Source organism: Choloepus didactylus, chromosome 10 (genome assembly GCF_015220235.1).
Source record: "Choloepus didactylus isolate mChoDid1 chromosome 10, mChoDid1.pri, whole genome shotgun sequence".
NCBI lineage: Eukaryota > Metazoa > Chordata > Mammalia > Pilosa > Megalonychidae > Choloepus > Choloepus didactylus.
In genome coordinates, this window is record NC_051316.1 from 88,642,033 (window position 1) to 88,666,762 (window position 24,730).

Genomic DNA, 24,730 nt, shown 5'->3' on the forward strand with positions numbered 1-24,730 from the left:
ACCTGCTTGATGGGGGAAGCTGAATTCTAGTCTTGCAATTTTTTCTGTATGTCTGAAATTATTTCAAAATAAAAAGTTAGGAAAAGTAAATTTTTGTGTTGCTCCCAAATATGCACTCCTGCTTTAATACTGTAATGCATACCCTTGTGCATACACAGGATGCAAATACCCTTGATTATCTTAGGGTAAATTGATAGTCTTAGGGCCAAAGGTAAATGCTTACTAATAATTGTGATACATTCTGTACCAATGTATACCTCTTCCAACAGTGAATGTGAATGCTTGCTTCGTCCATATCTTTGCCATCTCTGGGTATTGCCAATGTATTAGTTTCCTGTTGTTGCTGTGACAAACTTAGTAGTTTAAAACAACACAAATTCGTTCTCTTACAGTTCTGGAGGTCAGAAGTCTCAAAATCAAGGGGTTGGCAGGACTGCGTTCCTTCTGGAGGCTCTAGGGGAGAATCTGTTTCCTTTCCTTTTCCAGCTTCTGAGGCTGCCTGCATTCCTTGACTCGTGGCCCCTTCCTCCATCTCAAAGCCAGCAGTGTAGCATCTTCAAATTACTCTCTTTCTCTCTGACCTCTGCTTCTGTTGTCATATCTCCTTCTCTGACACTGATCCCTCAGCCTTCTTCTTATAAGGACCCTTGTGATTACTTTGGGCCTACCTGGATAACCCAGGATAAGCTCCCCATCTCAAGATTCTTAATCACATCTGCAAAGTCCCCTTTACCATGTGATCTAATATTCACAGATACAGGGGATGATGATGTGAACATCTTTGGGGACCTTATTCTGCCTGGTCAATCATTTGATTCTTTCCCAATTTGTTAGGTGACAAAAAAAACTTGTTTTTAATTGTAGCTTTTTGATTACCAGTGAGGTTGGTAAGGTTAAACATATTTTCATATAATTATTTCATCTGTTGTGAATTGCCTTTTTATATCTTTGGGCCACTCTTCTGTTGATTGATTTTTCCCTTTGCTCATTCTTCAATTAAGCTATCTTCTCTCTTAATTGGTTTTTTAAGTGCTCCTTGCATTTTAGGGCTGTTTAACTTTTTCCATTAATTTTTCTTTATTTCTGTAGTCTATAGTTTATCTCTATGTTTCAAGTCACATTATAAATTTGTAGTTTTAGCAAATGTTTGGAAAGAGAACGGTGACTTGTCACAGCTCTTAAGTTCTCAGACATCTTGAAATATTGTAGTATTAAGATGTTGATTCTGTATGAGGGTCATGAAGCCTTTGGTTTTCTGGTTTTCTTCCTCCACTCTCCTAACCATTTGACAGTCTTAACTTCCTTTGTCTGATAGGAAGTTGGACATTTACAAGTTACAGATCCCTGATTGTCCATCTGGTATGGGCACCATTTTATTGATTTATTCAGCCACTACCCTATATCTTTCAGGTAAAAAGGGCCTATTGTTAGTTCCTTTCATAGAAACAGAAATGAAAGTGCTTGAGTCAAAGCACATTAACCTTGCACACATTTGGTTTAATTCATCTACCACTAAAAACAAACCCAAGGAGTCCTTTCAGGGGTGGATAAGATACAGGGCCTTTTGGGTGAACACAGGGGAGACTGAGTGCACATTTCCCATTTTCCTATAAAGTTAAGCATGAACTGAAGGACTTCAGACTTCAATATTTTGTCCTAATTTTTTTTCTCCCACAGCTTGTTGTTTATTTAGACTATGTAGCTCTATACTTATGCACTTCCTACAAAATTAAAGACACAACAACAACCAGTATCATATCTTCCTAACAGAAGCAATAAATTCTGTCATTTCACTAATCCTGATCTCACAGGGATAACAAAGAATGCATTTACATTCATAACCACTAACGGGGTCTCATTAGTGGTCTGCAGAGAAGCTGCCGAGAAAACCAAAGCACTCAACTCGCAGAGGAGTGAGTGCCAGAGCCACCCACGTCTGGCAGGGATCCACTTCACTACCAGCTGAAACGGGAAGAAAATTTAAATGATTCTTGACAGAATTTGGTTTTGAAGGGAAGGTCAGACTAAACACAGAAATTCTATTTAGCCAACCACAGCAGTGCTTATTTCCAAAGAACTGCAGTTGGCAGCCTGGCTATGGCACCTCCGTTTCCCAAATTGAGCGTCAGTGACGTCTGGGACTCAAGGGTCCCCTAGTCTGTAGGTGTACCACTGTTTCATGGGTGATAATTAACCTCATCCCTTGCCCCCACTCTGAGTTCTGAACCCATAGGAGGCAGCCCCAGAGTTTGCTGGGAGCACTGGATGGAAACTACAGATGGCATCTGAGATCACGGCTGGCTTCCTAACATGCTCTTCTACAGGCCTAGTGACAAGTCATGCAGAAGCAGCCCCTTACCCCATAAATGGTCACATCTCGATGGTGGGGATGGGAGACCACCCCCAGATCTGCCATGGGAAGAGCCCTGACTGAGTGGAGACAACAGTCAGAGGAGAATCCCTCCATCCCATGGGCAAAGGCCACCTAGCCCGGAAAATGAGGGCCAGAGGGACTAGGCTAGTCCAATGAATGACTTCTCTTCCCTGGGGATGAAAAGAGTGGAATTCACCTTCCCAGTACAGTGTCCTAGGATCCGAAGTTCTCTCCTAAACCCTAGGACAGTACTCCTTAACACTTTCAATCCTTGGGCAGAAATTCTAGAAGAGGGTGACAAGGTTTCCTCCTCTATCCCTTTTGGGAGCTCACTGAGGTGTCTCAGATTCTTTCTTCAAAATACTAGGCCTGATTCAGATATCTCTGCCTTTAGGGCCGGCAGCATTCCTGAGACATGGAAGAGCACCTGGCCAATCCCCTGCATGTTGAGATGCATTCATTTTGCACACATGAATTCCAAAAGCCAACAAGGTTCAGGGAGCTCGCTAAAGGGCAGGCAATAATATAAGGACACAGAGATCTCATCACCACAGGTTGGAGGCCTCTGGCATTTCTGAGCTGGCAGATGTCACAGCTGGAGCATCCAACGATTTAGCCAACCAGTGTAGAAACCCAGTGTGATGGTTAGGTTCGTGTGTCAACTTGGCCAGGTGATAGTACCCAGCTGTCTGGTCAAGCAAGCGCTGGCCTAACAATTGCTGTGAGGACATTTGTGGCTGGTTAATAAACCAACAGGCTGGTTTATTAAATCATCAGTCAATTGGCTGCAACTGTGACTGATGACTCACCAAAGGGGGTGTCTTCCACAATGAGAGAATGCAATTGGCTGGATTTAATCCAATTAATCAGTTGAAGACTTATAAGCAAGACAGATAGAGGACCTTCACTTCTTCTTCGGCTGCCCAGCTAAGCGTTTCCTGAGGAGTTCTTCGAACACGTTCGTTGAAGATCCCTGTTCATTTCCTGAGGAGTTCGTTGAAGTTGCCGGTTCGTTTCCTGAGGAGTTCATCGGACATCTTCCTTGGAGTTGACAGTTTGCTGACTGCTCTACAGCATTTGGACTCGTGCATACCCACAGTTGTGTGAGTCACTTTTACAAATTTGATAGTCAGAGACACCTCTCATTGATTCTGTTTCCCTAGAGAACCCTAACTAATACACCCAGTCATCAACCCATGCCCACCTCTGCTCTGTGCTCCTGGCTGCTGGCTGATTCGGTTACATTTCCTGCTTGATTTTCATTGGGTCGCTGCCATTACAGGCTCTTGTGCTTTTTCCATTTTCCTTGGAGCTGCATGCCCCAGAGACATTGTTTTGTTATTGTGCATCTTTGCCATGATCACGGTCATCATCACCACCATCACCAGCTCAGCTGAATAGATCTCCAGATGTCATATGTTCCCCCCACCGAGCTACTTCCTCTTGTTTCCCCCAACTGGGTTTCATGATGTTATGTCCCAGCCATGACTTCTGCAGACTCAGTTGTGTTCTTTTCTCTGTCCTCACAGGTGCTGCCAACACCTCCTTCTTTTGAATCAGCAGCAAAATTAATAACTGTGTTGTATTCCCATCTTTCCACATTTACTGGGCAAAGGACCCCAGGGCCCCATCTTAGCTCATCTTAAATTTCTTGATCCTAGGCTCTTGTGACGGCACCATGGACAGAGGATTGGGGAGATGCTTATTCTGTGCCCTGCACTTTGAAATATATAGGCCTGACCTCCTAAACTCATTCTGACTCTAGCTGTAGCAAACAGGACAAATTTATTCCCGGGGGTTCTGCACGCAGCATTCTTTATGCAGGCAACCTCCATTAAAGTCAACAGTAGTTTGGTCTGCATACGAAAAACAGGGTCAAGCCTTAAATTATGCAGACTTCATTGCTGGAAGTCTTTTACAGTGGCACAGAAACAAGTAAAAAACTATTCTGGGCTTTTGGGAAAATAAGTTCTCCGCTGTTTATATACCATTTAAAATTAGATGGTTGGCACTGATGGACTCCATTGCCAGTATGTACTGTGGTACGATGTACAGCTGTTCTTTTTTTCTCTCTGAAATCAGGCAAAGGAATGGCTAGATCTCAATTCTCTGCTTAAATCAACAGTGGCTCACGGTGCCTGCCAGCTCCAAACAATATGCTCAGCTCTCTTCCTGTGGTTTCATTCTTACCAAAGGGTTTTGTGGAAAATGAGATTTCTTAATTCCAGAGCAGTAGAGCTTCCCAAGGAAAGCATCCACTCTGTCTTTACCCATTAGAATGTCTAGTTTCCCAATTTTTACTAAATAGAAAAACCAATCCTCTTCATCACCCCTCATTGTGGTCATTCAAACTCACCCCATCATAAAGAAGTCTGCACTGCTCTATGTCGAGGCCTTCTTGCAGGAGTTTCAAACATAAATTATGGTCTAGAGGCTGTTGGTGGGAGATACAACCAAATTCCAAGTTGCTGGGTCTAATTAGTAATACACCACCACCTCTTCATTTTGGAAGGGTGGCCTTCTACCTCGGCTATGGTAGTTGTTTTTATCCCCAAAACTTGCTTGGGCTTTCTCTGGATAACAGCTACCCAGGGAAGAGATTAAAAACCACCAAAGGCTCACCTTATCCTTGTTGGTTTAAGGCTTTGCTCTAAGTGTGTGAGATGTTTGTCCTGATGCATCAGCAGTGTGCTAGAACATGTTGGGAGTCAGGTCAGGAGATGGCTACTGAGGGTGTGTCCCCAGCAGTGGGTTTTTGAGTTAGCCTCTGGCTTTTCCCATTGCTGATCTCTCCAAGAGTGGGAAGGAGAAACATGCATTCCAACACCAGCCAAGCCAGCTCGAGGGCCAAGTTACAATGAGCTTCTAACTCACCTCACCTATGTAACCCCAGTCCTACCAGCATCTCCCCAACAGCTAAAGCAGTTCAATAATAGGAAGCCCCAGATTCCTTGGTGAATATGCCAGACATATACTTACTTTCAGGTGATAAAACAGCTATTTAATTGGTGTAATAACTTTCTCATGGAAGCAAAAGTCCCAATATGTAGAAAAGACACAAGGAAGATGGATCATTATGGAGTGTTACTTGTGCCCCCTCCAGCACGTCCCTGCATTTCCTAAGTATTCCTGTCTGGAGAAGGTCCCTCATGGCCTAATAGATCCTGAGAAGAGGCAGGAGATTTGAGGAAGATTCAAGACTCTAATTTGCACCCTTTCTGATAATGAGACCTCGCCACAGCAAACGCAGCCATCGTAACACAAACAAGCCAAACCAGCCCCAAACTGGGATGATTACGAGCATTTTTGAGAGCCTTCTGCAAGTCCAGATCCCAGGTGAGAAGGATCAGAGCTTTGCTGAAGTGCTTCATTTTTTAGGGGGAATTAATATTCTCATCACTAAATGCACACTAAACATTCCACAATAGAGTAGCTTTTCTCTTTTGTTAAAAACTTGCAAAGAGTTGCTGAGTTGAAAGACAAAGTAAATCCTTCTGTCTGAGGAGGTAAGCGGAATACTGTTTCTTGTTTTTAACAGTGCAGGCTCGGTGAGCTGCAAGCTGGCTTACCATCGAGGCGAGACCCTGAGGGACCTCTGCCCGCTTCCCGCAAGCCTCTGCCTGCGGTATGTTTGTACTCGCTGAAGACGGCGCACGACTCTCTAAATAATTTACAAGTTGATTAATAGACTCACAGGGGTATAATTAGAAGAGGGAGAGACAGTGGGTACAGTAACCGGTACAGTGCTTGGGGGAACAGGAGGCTTTATTTTTTTAAAGAAACTTTCTAGGGTGCTGGGCGTTTGAAGATAAGTTGGGAAGAGCTCAGTGCCTCTTCTCTTTTGAAGTGGAAATAGGACAGTTTGAATCCGTCGAGTTTAATTTTTCACAAGCTTTAGGGGCCCCGCAGTGCAACTCCCTTTTTATTATTGAAAAAACTCTACATTTTTCTTTCATTTTTCTACACACACGCACACACACACACACACACACACACACACATACACGCAATTCAAGCAGCAAGTAATAAATAGATTAATTTACTCTTTATTCAACATGTATTTTATTCTCTTCACCTCCCAGAGATATGTCCACATATGTCCCTTTGCCATCCCCCAGCCAGAGCCCCCACTGTTGGGATGCCTGGAGATTGATTTATGGATGCCCCCTGTAATTTATGCATTTTAAAGAAACCCTCACCTCGGTCTGACAATGCTTTTGAAGTAGCTCCTTTTTTCAAGTCAAACTTTTGACTTTTCCACTGGGACTGCTACAAAGATTTCCTTATGGAAAACAGGTAGGTATCTTTTTCAGCCAGAGAGAAATCTGTGGCCGAGATAGCCAAACAGAGCAGCAGGTATGAAAGTGGCATTTTCGTTCTGAAGGCCAAAGCACCTGTTAATGAGAACAGTTATGTAAAGAAGATCAGTGTCCCTGTTTACCAACAGGTTTGTGTCTCCAGAGAGTTCACGTTCTTATTTTTTAAAACTAGACTTTCACTGCAAAACTGCACATTGTTATTCTACATTTTAAAAAAATAATGCTTTGTCAGAGGGACAGTGCTCGTCACTAAAAGTTCACAAAACTTTCTGTTCAGTGGCTGGTCCAGTGGGGAAACTGAGGCAGGGAGGGAACTTCGGTCCATGCATGCATCCATTCAGTGAAATGTAGTTAGGCTTTCATGGCTCTCTCCCCCACAAGGATAGGGTGCCACAGGAGCAGGGGCCATGTATACTTGTTTATTGCTGTATCTTACCTCCCAGCTGTGTCCAGAACAGAGGAGCATTCGCAGATTCTTTTTTTTTTTTTTTTTTTTTTGACTGGATTGAATGGTTTTTTAGTGTTTCCTATGTATCAGGCATCCAAATTAAAAAAAAAAAAACATGCAAAACAAAACAAAAATTTTAAAAACCCAGACATTTCTGGAAAGCCTCTAGTGAGCCCAGAATTGCATGGTGTCCTTGCTCTGACCAGAGCTTCTGGAAGCATTTCCCTCTCCCCGTGTTGTCCCAGTGGTGGCAGAGAACAAAACTTCCAGCCCATTCAGCTGTGAAATTGTCTGTGACAGGCTGGACCCGGAGGCCCCAGCTCTACTTCTCTAGCAGGGAGGTCTCCTGGTGGAGCCGTCTGGGCCACCTTGGCCAAGGCTAGAGCTGCTCTCCAGCCCCTTTCACACCCCTAAGGCAGGGGCATTTCAAAGCTCCTTTCCCTCTGGGGGCATCAGCCAACTGGCTCTGGCTTCCTTCTCACCTGTGCCTGTGGGAGGCAGGCGGGTGGCAGGGCCTGAGGTGTGGAGGGGGAGGCTGCCCCGGGTGGCCTCCAGCAGCAGTCCCTGCACCTCAGACAGTCACTGCTTCCCTGAAGCAGAAACATAAAACTTGCTCGGGCTTGTCAACTAGAAGCCCGCCCTGAGGCTTCCATGGAGAGAACTTGGCATAGCCGAGATAGATGTGGAAGGAAGCACCGGAGCCACACCCTTTAGCTTTGCATAAATGAGCAAAAATAGGCAAAAATGAAGTAAAAATGAGAGAAAGGGAAAAAAGAGGGGTGGTGTGTAAAAGCCAGCATGGGACAGAGAGACGGAGATTGGAGGAGTGGGGGCAGAGGGATGCAGGATGCAGAGAGTTGAGGAAGACTTCCCCAGAGTGGAGGGAAGAGCAGGTTCCCATCCACCTTCCCTGGGGCAATCCCCAGGGAGACAGTAGCGGAGGGAGAGAGACCTCCCATGGATCCCACAGCTCTCAAAGGATATAATCTCATTTACCCCATCTGTGATCTTGACTGCTAGTACCCTGATCTCACTGCCCTGCCCCTACTTTTTTTTTTTTTAATCTTCATTTTATTGAGATATATTCACATACCACGCAGTCATACAAAACAAATCGTACTTTCGATTGTTTACAGTACCATTACATAGTTGTACATTCATCACCTAAATCAATCCCTGACACCTTCATTAGCACACACACAAAAATAACAAGAATAATAATTAGAGAGAAAAAGAGCAATTGAAGTAAAAAAGAACACTGGGTACCTTTGTCTGTTTGTTTCCTTCCCCTATTTTTCTACTCATCCATCCATAAACTAGACAAAGTGGAGTGTGGTCCTTATGGCTTTCCCAATCCCATTGTCACCCCTCATAAGCTACATTTTTATACAACTGTCTTCGAGATTCATGGGTTCTGGGTTGTAGTTTGATAGTTTCAGGTATCCACCACCAGCTACCCCAATTCTTTAGAACCTAAAAAGGGTTGTCTAAATTGTGCGTAAGAGTGCCCACCAGAGTGACCTCTCGGCTCCTTTTGGAATCTCTCTGCTACTGAAGCTTATTTCATTTCCTTTCACATCCCCCTTTTGGTCAAGAAGATGTTCTCCGTCCCACGATGCCAGGTCTGCATTCCTCCCCGGGAGTCATATTCCACGTTGCCAGGGAGATTCACTCCCCTGGGTGTCTGATCCCACGTAGGGGGGAGGGCAGTGATTTCACCTTTCAAGTTGGCTTAGCTAGAGAGACAGGGCCACATCTGAGCAACAAAGAGGCATTCGGGAGGAGACTCTTAGGCACAACCATAGGGAGCCTGCCCCTACTTTTGATCATGGTTGGGCTACTGGGAGGCGAGAGGGACCCCAAAAGAGACCCCATCCCTAACCCACTATCCCCCATTCCAGCACTAATCATGCTGCATGTTTCTGCTCGTGCTTTGTCCCCAGCTGACTCTCTGCTCCACTCAGGTAGGGCTGGGTAGGTAATTCCTCCATCTCATGGTGGGAGCTCAACTGATGTTTGTGAATGAGTGAGAGAGCACATGGCAATTCACCCTGAGCTATGGTCTGGACAAAACCAGGCAGGCCTGCTCTCTGGCATCTGGGGCCTGGACACTTCCCCTTGCTACTTGCATTTCTGTATAGGTGAGACCCTTTAGTCTTGAACAAAGGAGCAAAGGGGAGCACGGGTGATAGAAGGCAGAAGGCAGTCCGAAGGCTTCCTAAAGACATGGTGAGCAACTGTCCCTCCTAGAAAGTAGAGGGAGTGCTTACTGGTTGGGCTCAATAATCACACAGACTTGATTCCAATTCAGACTCTGCCACTTACCAGCTGGGTGACCTTGGGAAGCCACTCAGCCTCTCAGACCTTCAGTTTCCCTAACTGTAGGGCAAGGTTTTCATAGTATCAAATTCACAGGTTTGTATGTGTACAAAATGAAATCATGTTTATGCTATATTTAGCATAGTGCATGGTGCATTGCAAATGCCATTTATTAAATACTAATTTTATTTGATAGCAGTAGTTGTTGTCCTCCTCATTATAGTAGTAGTAATGGCAGTAGTAGCAAGCTCCATTGAGTAAATAATGTATGTTTCATATGTGGATTGTTTGATATGTTATTCTTTTCATGTGACTCCTACCAACTTTGTGTGTCTAGTCCTGGTAGTAACTGGGACTGGCAAAGCCCTGGTTTGCCACACCTCCAATGCTCCAATTATCTATTGCAGCATAACAAGCCATCCACAATTTCATAGCATAGCACAACTATTTTATTATGCTTCTGATTTAGTAGGTTAGGATTTCAGGCAGGGCATGGCAGGGAGGGCTTGTCTGCTCCGTGATGACTTGGGCATCAGTTGGCATGACCCGAATGGCTGGGATGGCTGGGAAATCTCACCTGGGGCCCCATATCTGGGATCTTTCTCCTGGTATCAACTTGGTTCCTTGGCTCGTCACCATGTCGCATGTGCTGAGGCAGGTATGTCTAAGATGGATTCTTCATGTACTGGCCTGGTGCCTAGGATGACATGCTTGGAATAGCTGGGGCTGGCCAGGCATCTTTTCCTCCATGCAGCTTCTCTACACAGCTAGTTTGGGCTCCCTCACAGCATGGAGGCTTCAGGTTAGCTGGCCTTCTTACATGATGGCTGGCATCCCCTAGAACAAGCATTCCAAGGAAACCAAGGGTAGTGGTGGTAGTTGGGGAAGGGGGTAAGCTACAAGGCTTCTTGTGACATAGCCTCCAAATACACTTCTACCACATTCCACTGCTCAGGCAAGTCAATAAGGCTTGCCCATTTGCAAGGAGAGGAGAATTAGATCCCATCTCTCAATGGGAGGAGTAGCAAAGAATTTATGGCCACCTTTAATTTACCATACCAAGAAAGGCTTGATTAGAATGTTTTGGATTTGTTCAGTATTGGCTACATCATGTGACTATGCAGGACAGAATACAGCCGTATAAATGCTCAGGAGCTGGATTGACAGGGTGACTACAGAGGTGCTTCATAGGGGCTTGCAGAGACTTCAAAGACATTAGAGTCTAATTCTCTTCTTTTAAAAAAGGAAACCCCAGTGTCTTGCCCACAAACATGCTGCAAATTAAATGCGGAGTGGAGGACGGAATTCAAGTCTCTTGATCTCATCACAGTGCTCCTTCTCCTAAAAGGCAGGTGGCAGGGCACAGAGACTGAGTGAATGGCCTCTGGAACCAGATTGGCTGGATTTAATTCCAGGTTCCACCACCTATTAGCTGTGTGCCCTTGAGAAAATTACTTCCTCTTTCTGGGTCTCAGTGTCCTAATATGTAAAATGGGGGCTACTATCACTACTTATCTCACTGAAGATGGAGAGTACGTGAATTAATATTGGTAAGGTGCTTAGAACAGAGCCAGGCTCATAGTAAGTTCCGCATCAATGTTCGTTAAATAAATACATGATATCTTTTCCAGTCCAGAAAATCAGGGCCATGGTTCAATTTCCTGGTTTCCTAGTAGTTGCTGACTTTCTTCTCACAGATCATCCTTGCTGCCCTGGAGAGGTGGGAGAAATAACGGGTTCAGAGCCCTGAATTCATTGAAATCATGTTCCTTAAACTCTTTTTGATTTGCAGTGTACACTGGGAGTAATTTTAGTACATTGATCTTTCAAACAATCCAGTTCACATATGGACTGGCTGGCCTCTTCCCATTTTCCTGGGTACTTTCATATTCCATTGTAAGATGTGAAAACTGGTTTCAAGAGAAGAATAATTACCAAATCTGTTTACACATTATGGTTAACTGAGCATTTTGTTGAATGTCTTTTTCATTTGCTAAGTTATTAATAGAAGAATGTTTATTTTTAAACAGACTTTTTTCTAATCTAAAACTTGATTAGAGAGGGACAAATGAAATGTCCACTGCTGGATAGCCCTGCCACCAAACCAGGGACGTGAGGGCACCAACACCATCTGCTGGGGTGTGCTGAGGGCATTCATTTTTGCTTTTTGCCTGAGTGGACATGGCAGAGAGGGAGCCACTCTGAGGGGTGAGTGTCACAGAAGGATTGGAGTATACTCCTAATCGGCAAAAGCCCCCAGGGTTAATGTGCTTTTATAGGCTCGGAAAATAATTCTGATATTAAAAAAATTGTTATTCCTTGGGACCATGGTCTGCCAATAAATTTTAAATGTTGTTGTTAAGCAATATAGAGGCTAATATATAGGCTTTTGAAACCTGAAGAAATCTTAGATGACATCTGTTTCATCCTATAGCTGGGGAACCAAGGTCCCTGGAAACAGGAACTTGTCTGCGTTTACCAATGAGGCAAACTAGAGACAGTGGGCTCCCCCCACCCCCACTGGAGAGTTTCTGGGTGTGGCCAATTCTCAAAATTCAAGTTTCTCCTCCTTATCTCCCTTACAGGTTTTTGAGATGCTCTGTTTATCATTAGAAGTGCTCACTTAGGGTGCAGGATCTATAACAGGCCAGCAGGTGGCAGTAAATAATTAACAAAGAGCATCACTAAGGGACCCACACTTGGCCCTGTGGTCCTTCTAAGTCATGATTTCTGATTACAGTAGTGAGGAGGGCTTGCTGGCCTCAGCTGCTGGGAATCAGGACCATCCGGAGAGTAATGGTCTCCCAGAAACGGTAGCTTTCGCTGAATTATAGTGATAGGAAATTGGAGACCCCAAAGGGCCCAACCTGTGTCCTGTCAAAGCCTCCCTGCATTCTGGGGAAGAGGCACTTGGGAGGGAGTGTGGACCCCATTTCCTTCAAGCATCAATGTTCATGAGATGGAAATTAGAAACCACAAAAGGAAAAGCTTGTCTAAGTCCATTTCCTGAGACTTTCCCCACAGCAGGGATCCCTTTGGGCCCCACTTCAGTAATGATATTGGGAAGGGGGAAATAGCAGCAAATTGTAATGTCTTCCATTAACCCTAACATGTCATCTTTGCACTGACTACAAGGAGGACTTAAAGAAGGAAAGTTACAGAGGGGTAGCTTGAAGAGAATGTGAGGGGCGTGTGTACATGTGCATGTGTGTGCAAGGAAGTGTGTAGGTGTGGGGAGGTGTGTCAGTATAGTGTGTGAATGTATGGGGTGTGTGTGTAGTGTGTGTGTGTTGAGTATGTAGGTGGATGTGGCAGTGTTGTGTGGGGGTGTAGTGCATTTGGGGTAGTGTGCATAGAGGTGAATACGGGCATAGGAAAAGTGAGGGGAAGAGTGTGAAGGTGTGTATGAGTGTATGTAGGATGTACAGTATGTGCATGTGTGGGGGTATGTGTATGCATATGTAAGAGAGCGTGTAGGTGTATGAGTGTGCATGATAATGTTTGTATAGGGGTGGGTGTGGTGTGTATAGGTAGACGTATGAGAATGTAAGTTTAGCATTGTGTAGTGCATGAGTATTTGGTGTGTAGGTGGGTGTATGAATGTGTGCTTGTGTGTAGTGTGTGCAAGTGTGTAGGAGAGTATGTAGGTGTATGAGAGAGTATGTAGGGATGTCTGTAGGTGTGTGAATGTGTAATTAGGGGTGTGCAGGAATGTAGGGAGTGTGCAGGTATATAGGGGATGGGGTGTAGGTATGTAGGAACATATTCAGCTTTCCTTGATTTGCCCTGGAATGGTGGAGGAGCATTAAAGGGCTTATTGTGTGTAACAATCAACCTTGGGTCTTTGTTACTCTTAAGCACTGGCTGAGGGAGCTATTTCCTTTTCTCCAACTTTTTGTCTCAGTTTAATTTGTACCAACCCCAGTAAATTTGGTGCCCTCATGTCACCCAACTCTGCCCTAGGTCAGGGGTGCTAAGTGAATGACAGAACGCAGCCACTGTGCCAGGGAGGGCATCACCCCGGGCCCACAGCAGGTGGCAGGTGTTGCAGCAGAGAGGACTCTGGGCTGGACCTAGGACATATCCCTTTTCCCCCTCAGCTTCAGTTCCCCCAGAAAAATGTGGGCCCTGGAATAGGTGCTCTCCACGGGCCCTGCTCACCCACTCTCTGAGCTGGGCTTGACTGAGGATGACAGAGTCGGCCTGCAGCCCGGGAAGGATCAGTCCCATCCGGTTACAGCTCATGGGTGACCTAACTGACATGGGCACTTCCGTGGAGGAGTGAGCTCGATGTGGAGAATGGGTCTTTAAACAGAAGTCCCTCCCCTTCAAGAGAGGAGGGCCAGGTGTCCTGGTTGGGGTGTGGGCAGAGTCCTCCCCTCTGTGATGAAGGCTCCTCAGTCTGTCAGTCAGGGTGCCAAACACACCCAGCTCAGCAGGGAATGAGTGAATTGAGATTTTAACAAACCTCGAGGTCAATGTGGGTACTGGCATCATTTATGGAAGATCTTGAGCAGAAAAAGTGAAACCCTGTGGTGTGGCCTTATGAAATAATGGGATATTCATATCTTGCACTTTGCTAAATTTAGGGTTGACAGGACATTCCAGAGAGGTAGCCCTTGGCAGTAGCTTGTTCTCAGGGTAAGATGTTAACTGTCAAGCCCAGAAATCAAGCCTCAGGCATTTGACTTAATGGTGAAAGACTTTAGACCGCACAGAAAAATCTCTATCTGAGAGGAGGATAAAGGCTAAATGGACAGCATTATCAAGGGGACTTTCGGCTTTCTGCAGAACAGCAAATGAGATCTGTTTCCCCTACCACCCCTACCCCACCCCACCCCCCAAAAAATCTGCTTTTTTTTTTCCTGAACTGGCTGGTCAGCCCATGTAGGGTTGGGAAAAAAAAAAGGTGTCTGGCAGCAAAACAAAGGCACAGAGCAGAAGGATTTGATACAGGGGAGGGGGTGGGTTTGGGGAAATTCAACTAAAGGCAGGGTCTTTGGGGTTTCACTCCTGCATCCTGCACCCTCAGGCCTGTTGCTGGGGGCTGTGCGAAGGTGCTCAACAGGGAAGGTTGGTGGGCCCAGAGGCAGCATCCGGAAGGTCTGTCATTTGTTTTAGCCGCCAGGAGTACTTCCCAGTCCCCTTCACCTCGACCCAGATTAGGGAACACAGCCCATCTCCACAGAGGAGACCCCTACGGTGTTACCCAAAAACTTTTATGCCAGGAGAGAACAGGCATGGCTCTTGAGTCATGCAGCCCCCTCAGAGTCGCTATTAACTATGATTTATCACTGTTGAACATTGATTGGGGGACAGAGAGGTTAAATGACTTGTGTGAGGGTCTGAGGTTTCACAGGTTACCCAGGACAGGACAGATTTGGGAAAATGCCCATGAGGCCGGGCTGCTGGGCAAAGCGTCCAACAGTGGTGCCTGGGGGACCTGGTGGAGTTAGGGAAAGACAGGGGCGACCCCACACCCTAGGTATTCCCAAAGTGGGAGCCACCTCATGAGGCACAAGTATGGCCTTCTGGGGAGATTTCATCCTTTACCCACTGGCTGTGGTTTCAAAGCATTGCACCAGTGAAATTTTGGTTCAGGCTCTCACAGGGACAATTTCAACTCTTTTAGGCATCAAACCATATTCTTACAAAGAAAAAAAAAAAACACCACTTTTTGAGTAGAAAATTGTAAACAAAAAAAAAGTAGAATAGTCCAAAGAACCCACGTGGACCCATCTCCCAGTATAATGAACTCACATGTTTTCAGGGCCACTCCTGTTTTATCTAGACCCCCCCACACACACACACACACAGACACACAATTCCTCCATGCCCACTCCACAGGATTATTTTGAAACAAATCCCAAATGTCAACACAAATTCTCTTGACTACTTACTTAATTTACAAATAGGTTGGGATGGATAGATTAGAAATATTACTCAGAAAATAACTCTTGCTTATTTTCCCTTGCTCCAGGACCTGATTTAGTGCTTGATGAGAAAACTCCTTGATTCTCTGGCCCACACACACTTGAGGAACTAAAGAGCATTCTGTTTTATGGCAATGGTACCATTCATTCATTCATTCAGAGAGTGTTTATTAAGTGCCTACCATCTGAAGGCCCTAGCACTTCCTGCTTCTCCTGCATGCTTATGCCTTTCTACCCAGGATTGTGTTTAGTTGTATCCTTGTCTCTTCTCATCTCCAGGATCCTGAGCTCTGTGGGAGGAGGGATTGCATCTAATTCTCTCATGAGAGAGAGAGACAGTATATATATATATAGTTTTATTTGAATTATACCATATTATAAAGGCTGCTTATTTACTTTTTTTTATTCAATATTGTCGTAGACCTCTTTTCAAGTTAATAAATATAAATATACATGATTTTTTTAAAGGTTACATAATATCCCACCGCATAGAGGCACCATCCTTTATTTAACCTGTCCTCTATCAATGGACGTTTTAGATGGCTCCCAATTGTCACTATAATAAACAACACTGAAATGGACATTATTTCCCTGTCTGCGCTATTATCTCTTAAGTATAAATCTTAGAAATAGGATTGCTGGGTCAAAAGACATGTACATTTTAAATTTTGATGTAAATTGGGAAATTCCCTCTAGAAAGGTGATATCACTTTGCATTTTTAGTAACTTTACCACGAGAGTATGCATTTATTCACATCTTTGCTAATTCTGGATTTCATTAATGTTCTAATTTTTGCCAACTGACAGGCAAAAAGGAAAAGAAAAAAGTCCCTTTATGTTTCTTTCTGGTCTTCCATTCTTCCCCCAAGGCAGATTCCTCCCTGAGCTGAGAAACATTCTTGTATGGGTTTTAAAGTGGCTGAGGGGAGGGACTCAGGTGCTCCAGAGCTGCTGGGCAATGAAGCCACGGAACAGTGTGGGGGTGCAATGGGGGTGGCTGGGTGGGGGGTGCATCATAGTTCAAGGATCAAGTCTACCACCAGCTCTACCACCAACGGGCTGGTTGAACCTCAGCAGCCCCTTAAACCATAACCTCTTTGGGCTCAGTTTCCCAACTCTGAAATGAGAGAGGTCAGTAGGATGACCTTCCAGGTCCCTTCAAGGCTCCAGGCTCACAGGCAGCTCTGGTTCAGTCTATCAGACCTCATTGAGATGCAGTTGGATTTCCAAGCAGGACCTGATTATTGGAGAAACCAATCAGAATATGTTGGCCCAATCCAATTCTCACTCCCAAACAACTGAGGCCTAATAGGCCCCAGGATATCACTGGTCAGCAAGCTAATTATCCAGTGGACCTCTCTCCGCCAACTGCAAGCTCATTAAAGCTGCTGCATTCCCCTAAAGTCCAATTCAAGTTTAGATGTTGAAGCTCATGTTTTAACTTAAGGGTAACATGTTGTTGCCAATGGCTTCATCATAGTCATCCATACGGGAATCTGGATAAGTTTTTAGAAGGAATTAAAAGTATATCCACGCATACCTTTAGAATACCTCTAATAGGTCTGGCATCTTCTGTGAGTCATCTTAAGACCCTGTAACAGCCAGTGGGGCAGGTGTTACTGAGGAGCACTGAGGAGAACACTGAGGTTCAGCGAGGGCCCACAGCCGGCAAGCAGAGTCCACTGGACCACAGGGCTCTCAACTCACACTGGCTTTAAGAAAGGAATTTGGGGGGAGCTAAGAGTTAGGTTTTCTGGGTTCTATTCTAAGGAACATTAATAAAAGCATTGGTATTAAAATCCTCCTATAACTTCTTCCTTAGAGCTCAGTGCCCCCTCCCCATCTTCCTATTTTGCAAATGAAGAGACTGAGATCCAGTCTGAAGATCAGCTGGGGTAGAACTGGGGCTAGAACAGGGAATGCCCAGGATCTCTTTTACCACAGCCAGCCTTTCTCTCCTAGGGGCATTGGATGGAAGCTTGTAGCATCTTTCAGATGCTCAGGATTCCCAAGGATTGGGAGGATTCTGTGCTTGTGGGGTCAGCAAAAGATGATTTCGAAATTTAGAAAGCTACAGATATTAGCAGTTAATTTTTATACAGCATTCCTCAGCCAGAGCTCTTTGCAGACTTTACGGGTGGGCCCATCCCTGCCCTCAGTCCTACGGTTGCCACTTTAGAGACTGTGCTATAGATTAGCCGCATCCTTGAGGGCAGATTTGCTTTGGTTTCTGGGGACTCCAAATGGGGCTCTGCTGACTGACCCCACAGGATGAGCTTTCAATTTGCAAATGGAGCAAGGTGCACATTTCTGGACTTTCTGGCTCAAGATTCTGAGATGAAGTCCCATTTGTTCATTCATAAATATGTATGACCATTTCCAAGATGGTCTGGGTGTGCTGGGAGTGCCCTCTCCTTCCTGAAGACTGGCAGGTCCTTGCCAACTTTGCTTCCCACTGCCCTCCCCTTCTACAACTCTGCTCCAGCCCTACTGGCCCTCTTTCCGTTCCTCAGATATGCCACACTCATTCTTGTCTTGGGAGCTTTGCCCTTGCTATCCCCTCTACCCAGAACATTCCTCCCCATGTCTTTGTGTGGCTGGATCCACCATTCAGATGTCAGTGATATGTGACCTCTTCAGAGGCCTTCCTGGACCGAATCGAACCAGCAGCCTCCTCCATGCCATCACTTGGTTGTTTTCTTCATAGTGCTTATGACTCTCCAAAATAGCTATTTATCCATGTGTTGTGTGTCAAACCTGCTATAATGTAAACCACAGGAGGACAGCCTTGGCTGCCTTGCTTGTCACCGTACCCTGGCATCAAACCCAGTGCCTGGCACAGCGCAGACATTCAGTAACTGCTGCTGCATGAGCCACTGGGAAAGGCTTCTTTCTGCATTCGTTCCTTAGTGCCATGAAAATATTCATGAATATTTAGGGATAGACCTGGATTGGAAAGTTCTATGGCAGATTTTTAACTGACATTGCTAAGTTTTTATATTTATATTTATTAATTTATCATGCAGTTTCTGGATAAGAAAGCAGACCAATTACTTACTCAGTAATCTTAGCATCCCAGTTCCCCACAGGGTGATGTGGTAAGAGCCAGATATACCCTGTATACACAGGGGTGTGTGCCATGCAGAGGAACCCTGAAATTATGAATTTTGGAGCTTATATAGGGTAGCTGGCACAGCTCTCCCTCCTCTATCCAGAGAGAGAGAGAGAGAGAGAGAGAGAGAGTGACCTTTGCTCTAGGATATAAACAGATCCTCTCTGGGGAGAGGAGATGGTCACTAGTTTACATCCCCTGGAATGTAAATAAATGTCTCCAGGACAGGTGTCGCTAAATCCCTCCAGAAGTCTCTATCTTTAACTCCCAAGGCCTGTTGGCTGGTCAATCATCCCTTAATACAGGTGCCCGCTATCTTTGCTCAGAAAGCCCTGACCATGCAGCACTGTGAAAAGTCATGAAGCATTATTTCCCAGCACACATCTGAATTAAAAAATAACAGCCATGATCTTTGAGTGTCCTCTGCATGCCTGAACTTTCTATATAGTATGACTCATGATAATGAGACTGTCATCCCCTTTTGGCAGATAAGGAAGCTGAGACTCAGAGAGGCTGAGCCACTAAGAGGGAGGGGCTGAGAAGAGACCCTAGATCTGTGAGCACCCCAAGCCCGTGTTCTTTCCTCTCTAACACCTGGCTCCCCAAAGTCTAGTCAAGTTGGTTTTGTTGCAGGGCTGTTTTTGAACAGGGAAGGCTCCTTCTTTATTCACTCCATGCCTACCGGGCACCAGGCTCTGTTAGACACTGGAAAATGAGATGAGCATGGTCCTTTGTCCTCATGGAACCCTCTGTGAGAGGCAGACACTATACAAGGAATTGCCCAGAGAGTTAATAAGAAACAAGTGTGAGAGGTGCTGAGGAGAGTACAGGTGCTAACTGGGCCAGAAGGTGCCTGGACGTTTCCTGAGGAGGGGACACCTCTGGCTGGGGCCCAAAGGCTAAGTCCATAGGCGTCTCCCAGGCAAAACGTGAGGGAAGGATGTTTGCATGGAGGGAATGGCACATTCAAGAGGGAGGTGAAGAGCTGGGGAGGTTCACCTGGGAGGGAGGCAGGATCCAGACCTTGCAGGACCCCGTCAGCCACGAGGGGGAGTCTGCTGTGTAGCCTCAGAGTGCTGGGAGCCATGGTGGGCTTAAAGCGGGGTGGAGGCGGGGGAGGTGGGGATGGGGGGGGATGGGAGGAGTAGATACATTGACTGGTCATTCATGTGAAATAGCCACATGTTCTAGTTAGAGCAAAATCCTGTTTCTGCTCTTCCCTAGGGACTGGGAAGAAAGTTCGAAAGACATGAGAAAGAATAAATTCAGGGAAATGCAGAGTACTTAGAATAAAATTTGTGGTTCTTTGGCAACAAGAGCAGTATCCCCGTAATTTACTGTCATGAAGGAAAGCAGCTGTTACTGAGCTTTCTGCATCTCTACCTCCAGGTTCACTTGGGTGCCAGCCTGAGGACCCTTTTTTGGTTTTAAACATCTGCATTAGCGCCACTTGCCTGACCCATGGGCAGTGCACAGGAGGGAAACCATGCATCTCCAAAGAAGCTGCAAAGCACTCTTTCATTGTAACACTAGACAACCACCTCATCTTGGGGCCAGCATTCATAGCAAACAATGGTACTATTTACCAAGTATTTCTGGAAAAATGAGTGCAAAGTGCAGGAAATGCAGTGCAAATTGCTAGAACGCAGTACATTAGCAACATAGTATATTTAATGAATCTAGGAAGAGGTATAAGTTTCAGAAAAATGTCAATTGTGGTAATGTAAACAAGAATCTTCTCTCAATGTTTCATTTTCCATAGGATTTTATTTCAGTCTCTGGTTATAACCAGAGCTGTGATTCTTGAAAGAGATTCAGTTCTAAGCATCCAAGAGGGAAGAATTGGGGGAAAGAGGGGAGCAGCGGTTTTTACGGATCACAAATTAGCAAAGAGCATTGGGGGAATTAATGCAATACCATTAAAGGAAAAACAAATCTTCAGCTGGAGCCTGGTATGCTTCTGTATAAAGTCTTTTGCTATAAAAATTGAATACTTGGAGGGAAAAAAAAACTGCCCACATGTCACTGGAGGGTTAGGAGCCACCTGTCTGTAGATGAGTAGGACCTAGTCAAGGTCAGGGAAAGGGTCACCCAAGGCTTTCCCTATCTCAAGCAGCCATGTTCCTCCAGTCCCTGGGACTGTGGAGGGAACTGGGAAATGGGCATCCACAGCCTTCTCCGGTGGCTCTAAGAGGCTCCACCTAAACCCAGCTCTCCATCAGTTCAGTCTATGTTCCAGTGCAGTTAGGAAGCCCATGGGGCCCCAGGCCAGCAGATCTTCCTCCATGTTCTCTGTGGGGGCCCAGGGCAGAAGAGTGACTACTTGTCCTTCTTTCTCTCTAGTCCCTGACAGCATCATCATGAAGGTGCTGACCCACCGCCTGAAGGAGCAGGACTGCGTTCAGAAAGGGTGGGTGCTGCATGGCTTCCCACGAGACCTGGACCAGGCACACCTGCTGGACAGCCTGGGCCACAAGCCCAACAGGTGAGCTGTCCCTGGCCAGAGCCCCTCCTGGGAAGGTCTCCGTCAGTGGGTACCCTCCTTTCCAGGCTTGGCCAGTTTACAAGCGCTTTCCCATGTTCATAAACTGGAATGTCTCGTAGTGCTGTCCCTACTACCACCCTGCCCATTTGCCCTGTTAACTAGGAGTCAGACTTGGGTTCAGGTCCTTGTGCTGTCACTCACCTTGGTGAACCCGAACTTCCTCATCTATAATGTGGTAATAAATCCCAGTCAGTCCTGCCTTCCTCATGAAATTGTTGTGAGAATCAACTTATGTTTTCTTTTACCATTTTTACAGTTTCATTTTTTTACATTTAAATCTTTGATGCATCTGATATTTATTTTGACGTTGGGGATAGAGTATGAATCTATTTTCCCCCCAACTGATTAGCTAGTTGGTCCAAAACCAATTGTTGAATACTCTGCCCTTGCTCCACTAATTGAACTTTAGAGCACACCACGATTATATATATATTTTGGTCTATTTCTGAACTTCCTATTTTCTATTGATCTGCATGTCTATTTCCACAGTAGTACCATTCTGTTTAACTACTTTAATTTTACCATATATTTCAATAGCCAATGTGGGACAATAACCCTCTCATTACTCTTCTTTATTGTCTATTTTCATGTTTATTATTCCAAATGAACAATGTAATAATTTTATCATGTACAAAGGAAAAATACCCTTGGAATTTTAACTGGAATTGCCTTGGATTTATAGATTGATCTGTTGCAGTTTGACATGACCATAACCTGTCTCTGCCCCTGAGTGCCACTGTCGACACTTTTTACTGGGGCTCACACTTTTCACTTTAGGTGTATTTATGGATATTGTACTATCTGTTGCTGTTCTTGTTAATATTGTGATGAGATCTTTTCATCCATTTTATATTCTAACTGAATATTTCAGGAATCTAGGAAATACATTGATTTTTGCTTATTTTTTTATCCAAGCTTCCATCCAGAATTCTCATTCTGAGAGTTTTTCAGGTGATTCTTTTGGGTTTTTCAGGTAGACAATCGTGTCATTTACAAATATGGATGCTTTTGCCTCTTGTTTTTCAGTATTTATACTTTCCATTTTACTCTTTTGCCTAATTGCATTGGTCATTACTTCCAGAACAGGGTCAGACAGTATCATGATTGACAGGTGTTTGTTCCTATCTTAAAGGGCTGCTGCTGCTGTTCCACCACTGAGGCGTTACTAGCTTTTGGTTTGAGGTATTGTATTAGTCAGAGCTCTCTAGAGAAACATAGCCAGCAGGAGATATCTGTAAATATGAGATTCATAAGTGTCTCACGCAACTGTGGTGATGCATGAGTCCAAATTCCATAGGGCAGGCCACGAGCTGGCAACTCCGATGAAGGTCTTCGATGAACTATGCAGGAGAGGCTGTCTGGCTGAAGAAGTGAAAGTTCTCTCTTCTCCCTTAGAAGTCTTCAACTGATAGGATTAAATCCAACTGATTGTATTCTCACATTGTGGAAGACACTCCCTTAGTTGATAGTAGATGTAATCAACACAGATGCAATCAGTTGACTTATGATTTAATAAACCAGCCTTCTGGTTTATCAGCCAGCCATAAAATGTCCTTCCAGTAACAGGCCAGTGTTTGCTTGACCAGACAACTGGTCACTGTCACCTGGCCAAGTTGACACATGAACTTAACTCATCACAGGTATATATAATTTTTATAAACTTAAAGGATAGCTTCATAGCTTTATTTAAAATATCTGGGATTGATGTTGAATTTTATCAAAAGCCTTTTTTGAGACAAGTAATTGTTTTTTTTTCTCTTTTTGATCTATTAATTTCATTATGTTAAAAGATTTTCTAATAATAATAGTCAACCTTTCATTTCCTGTATGACTCTCCCTTGACTATAGTAGATTATTCTTTCACTAGACTGCTATGGCCCCCATTTGACCTTTGCCCTATGATGTCACATCCACGAACATGTAATGTTACATGGCAAAAGGAACTTGGCAGATGAAATTAAGATTACTGAACAATTGACTTCAAAATAGGGAAATTATCCTGAATTATCTGGGTGGACCCAAAATAATAACAAGCCCTTAAAGGCAGATTTTTCTCCCTACTGAGAACAGAAGAGAAAATCAGAGATTCCAAGCATGGGAATTATTTGACACACCATTGCTGGTGCAAAAGTGGAGGGGGCTGCCTGGAAGTGTGAGAAGGAAATGAATTCTTTCAGCACCAGGGAGCTTGGAAAAGGCCCTGAGCCCCCAGATGAGAAACCACAGACCCAGCTGACACCTTGGTCTTAGCTTGGTGAGAACCCATACCAGGCTTCTGATCTACAGAAATGGAGAAAATAAATTTGAGGTTTTTGGAGCAGCTAAGTTTGTGGTAATTTGTTATGGAAACAATAGAATTGTTGAATTGTATTTGTTACATTTTTATTTTATTTTTTCCTCACGAATATGCATATGTTATATGGGTATGAATTTTTCCATATTCTTGTACTTTGTCAGGCTTTACCATTAGTGCTGTGCTAATTTCATTAGTTTTTGTTCTTTCTCCATATCTGGAATCGTTTTTAAAATTTCAGCAGGAACTGATCCTTGGAGCTGGCATGTTTGGGGATACATAGGTTGTTAGCAATTAGATTGATTTTGCTCATGGTATTTGGGCAATTTGAATTTCTTTCTTTGCTCATGCAATTGGTCTTGCCCTAGAAAATCATTCCTTTCCCCTATGTCTTTAACTGTATTAATGTAATTGACAAATCTTGTTTTTTGTTTCATTTCTTCTGTATTTGATATGGTTATTTCCTTTTTATTATCGCTTATTTTATCTATTTGCGGTTCCTTCCTTTTTGGAGATTAGTTTAACTAATAGCGTGTCTTTTTGATGGATTTTTTTCATCAAAAGAAAGCTTGGAATTATTTATCAATTCTATTGTTATCCCTGTATTCCATATTCATGAATTTCTGCTCCTCTTTATTAATCCCTACTCCTTATATTGGGTTTATTTTGTTATTTTTCTCAAATAATGAGTAGAATGCATAATTTACTTATTTTATTTGTTTCTTATTTGGTCCTGAAAATGGTTAAGACTTTAAATTGTCCAGTCTTCACAAGTTTAGCCATATCTCATATTTTTATATATATTTTCTCATTATTATTTTTGTTTAGATATGTTGAAAGTATTATTTAATTTTCTCTTTTACCAGACAGATGTTTTGCAGAGTTTTTAACTTTTCAGGTAGTTGACTTTCTGTATGTTACTTCAACTTCTCATAACCAGCTTTTCATTTTAGTGCAGAATACAGAGAATTTGTTTAAGTACAACCTCTACTCTTTTTTGGAATTTATTGAGGTTTATTCTGTGAACAGGCAGAGGTTTAGCTGTTGTATGGGTGTTTGAAAAGAATGCATATTTTCAATTTAAAGTTATAGAAGTAAATATATATTAGATCAAACTTATTAATTTTATAATTTAGGTCCATCTATATCCTTACCCTTAAAAAAAAATTGGTCTATCAACCTGTCAATGACTAAATGAAATTTGTTCATTTCCCATTAATATTGTATTTCTGTTACTTCTTCTTGAGTTTCGGGCAGTTTTTGCTTTATATATTTTGGCACTATTATTTTTTATTTTATTTTTATTAGAGAAGTTGTGGGTTTGCAGAACAATCATACATAAAATACAGGATTCCCATACACTGCTCCACCACTAACACCTTGCTTC

General features: G+C 43.9%; 1 protein-coding gene across 3 annotated transcripts in view; it reads left to right on the forward strand.

Annotated features, from left to right (window-relative positions):
• The window catches only part of AK8 (adenylate kinase 8), a 177,572-nt gene that overhangs the window by 92,124 nt on the left and 60,718 nt on the right, over window positions 1-24,730 (forward strand). For all 3 annotated transcript variants that reach the window (XM_037798289.1, XM_037798288.1, XM_037798290.1), the window contains one exon: window positions 20,849-20,990. In XM_037798289.1, the coding sequence (XP_037654217.1) occupies window positions 20,849-20,990 (142 nt within the window). The remainder of the gene's footprint in view (window positions 1-20,848; window positions 20,991-24,730) is intronic.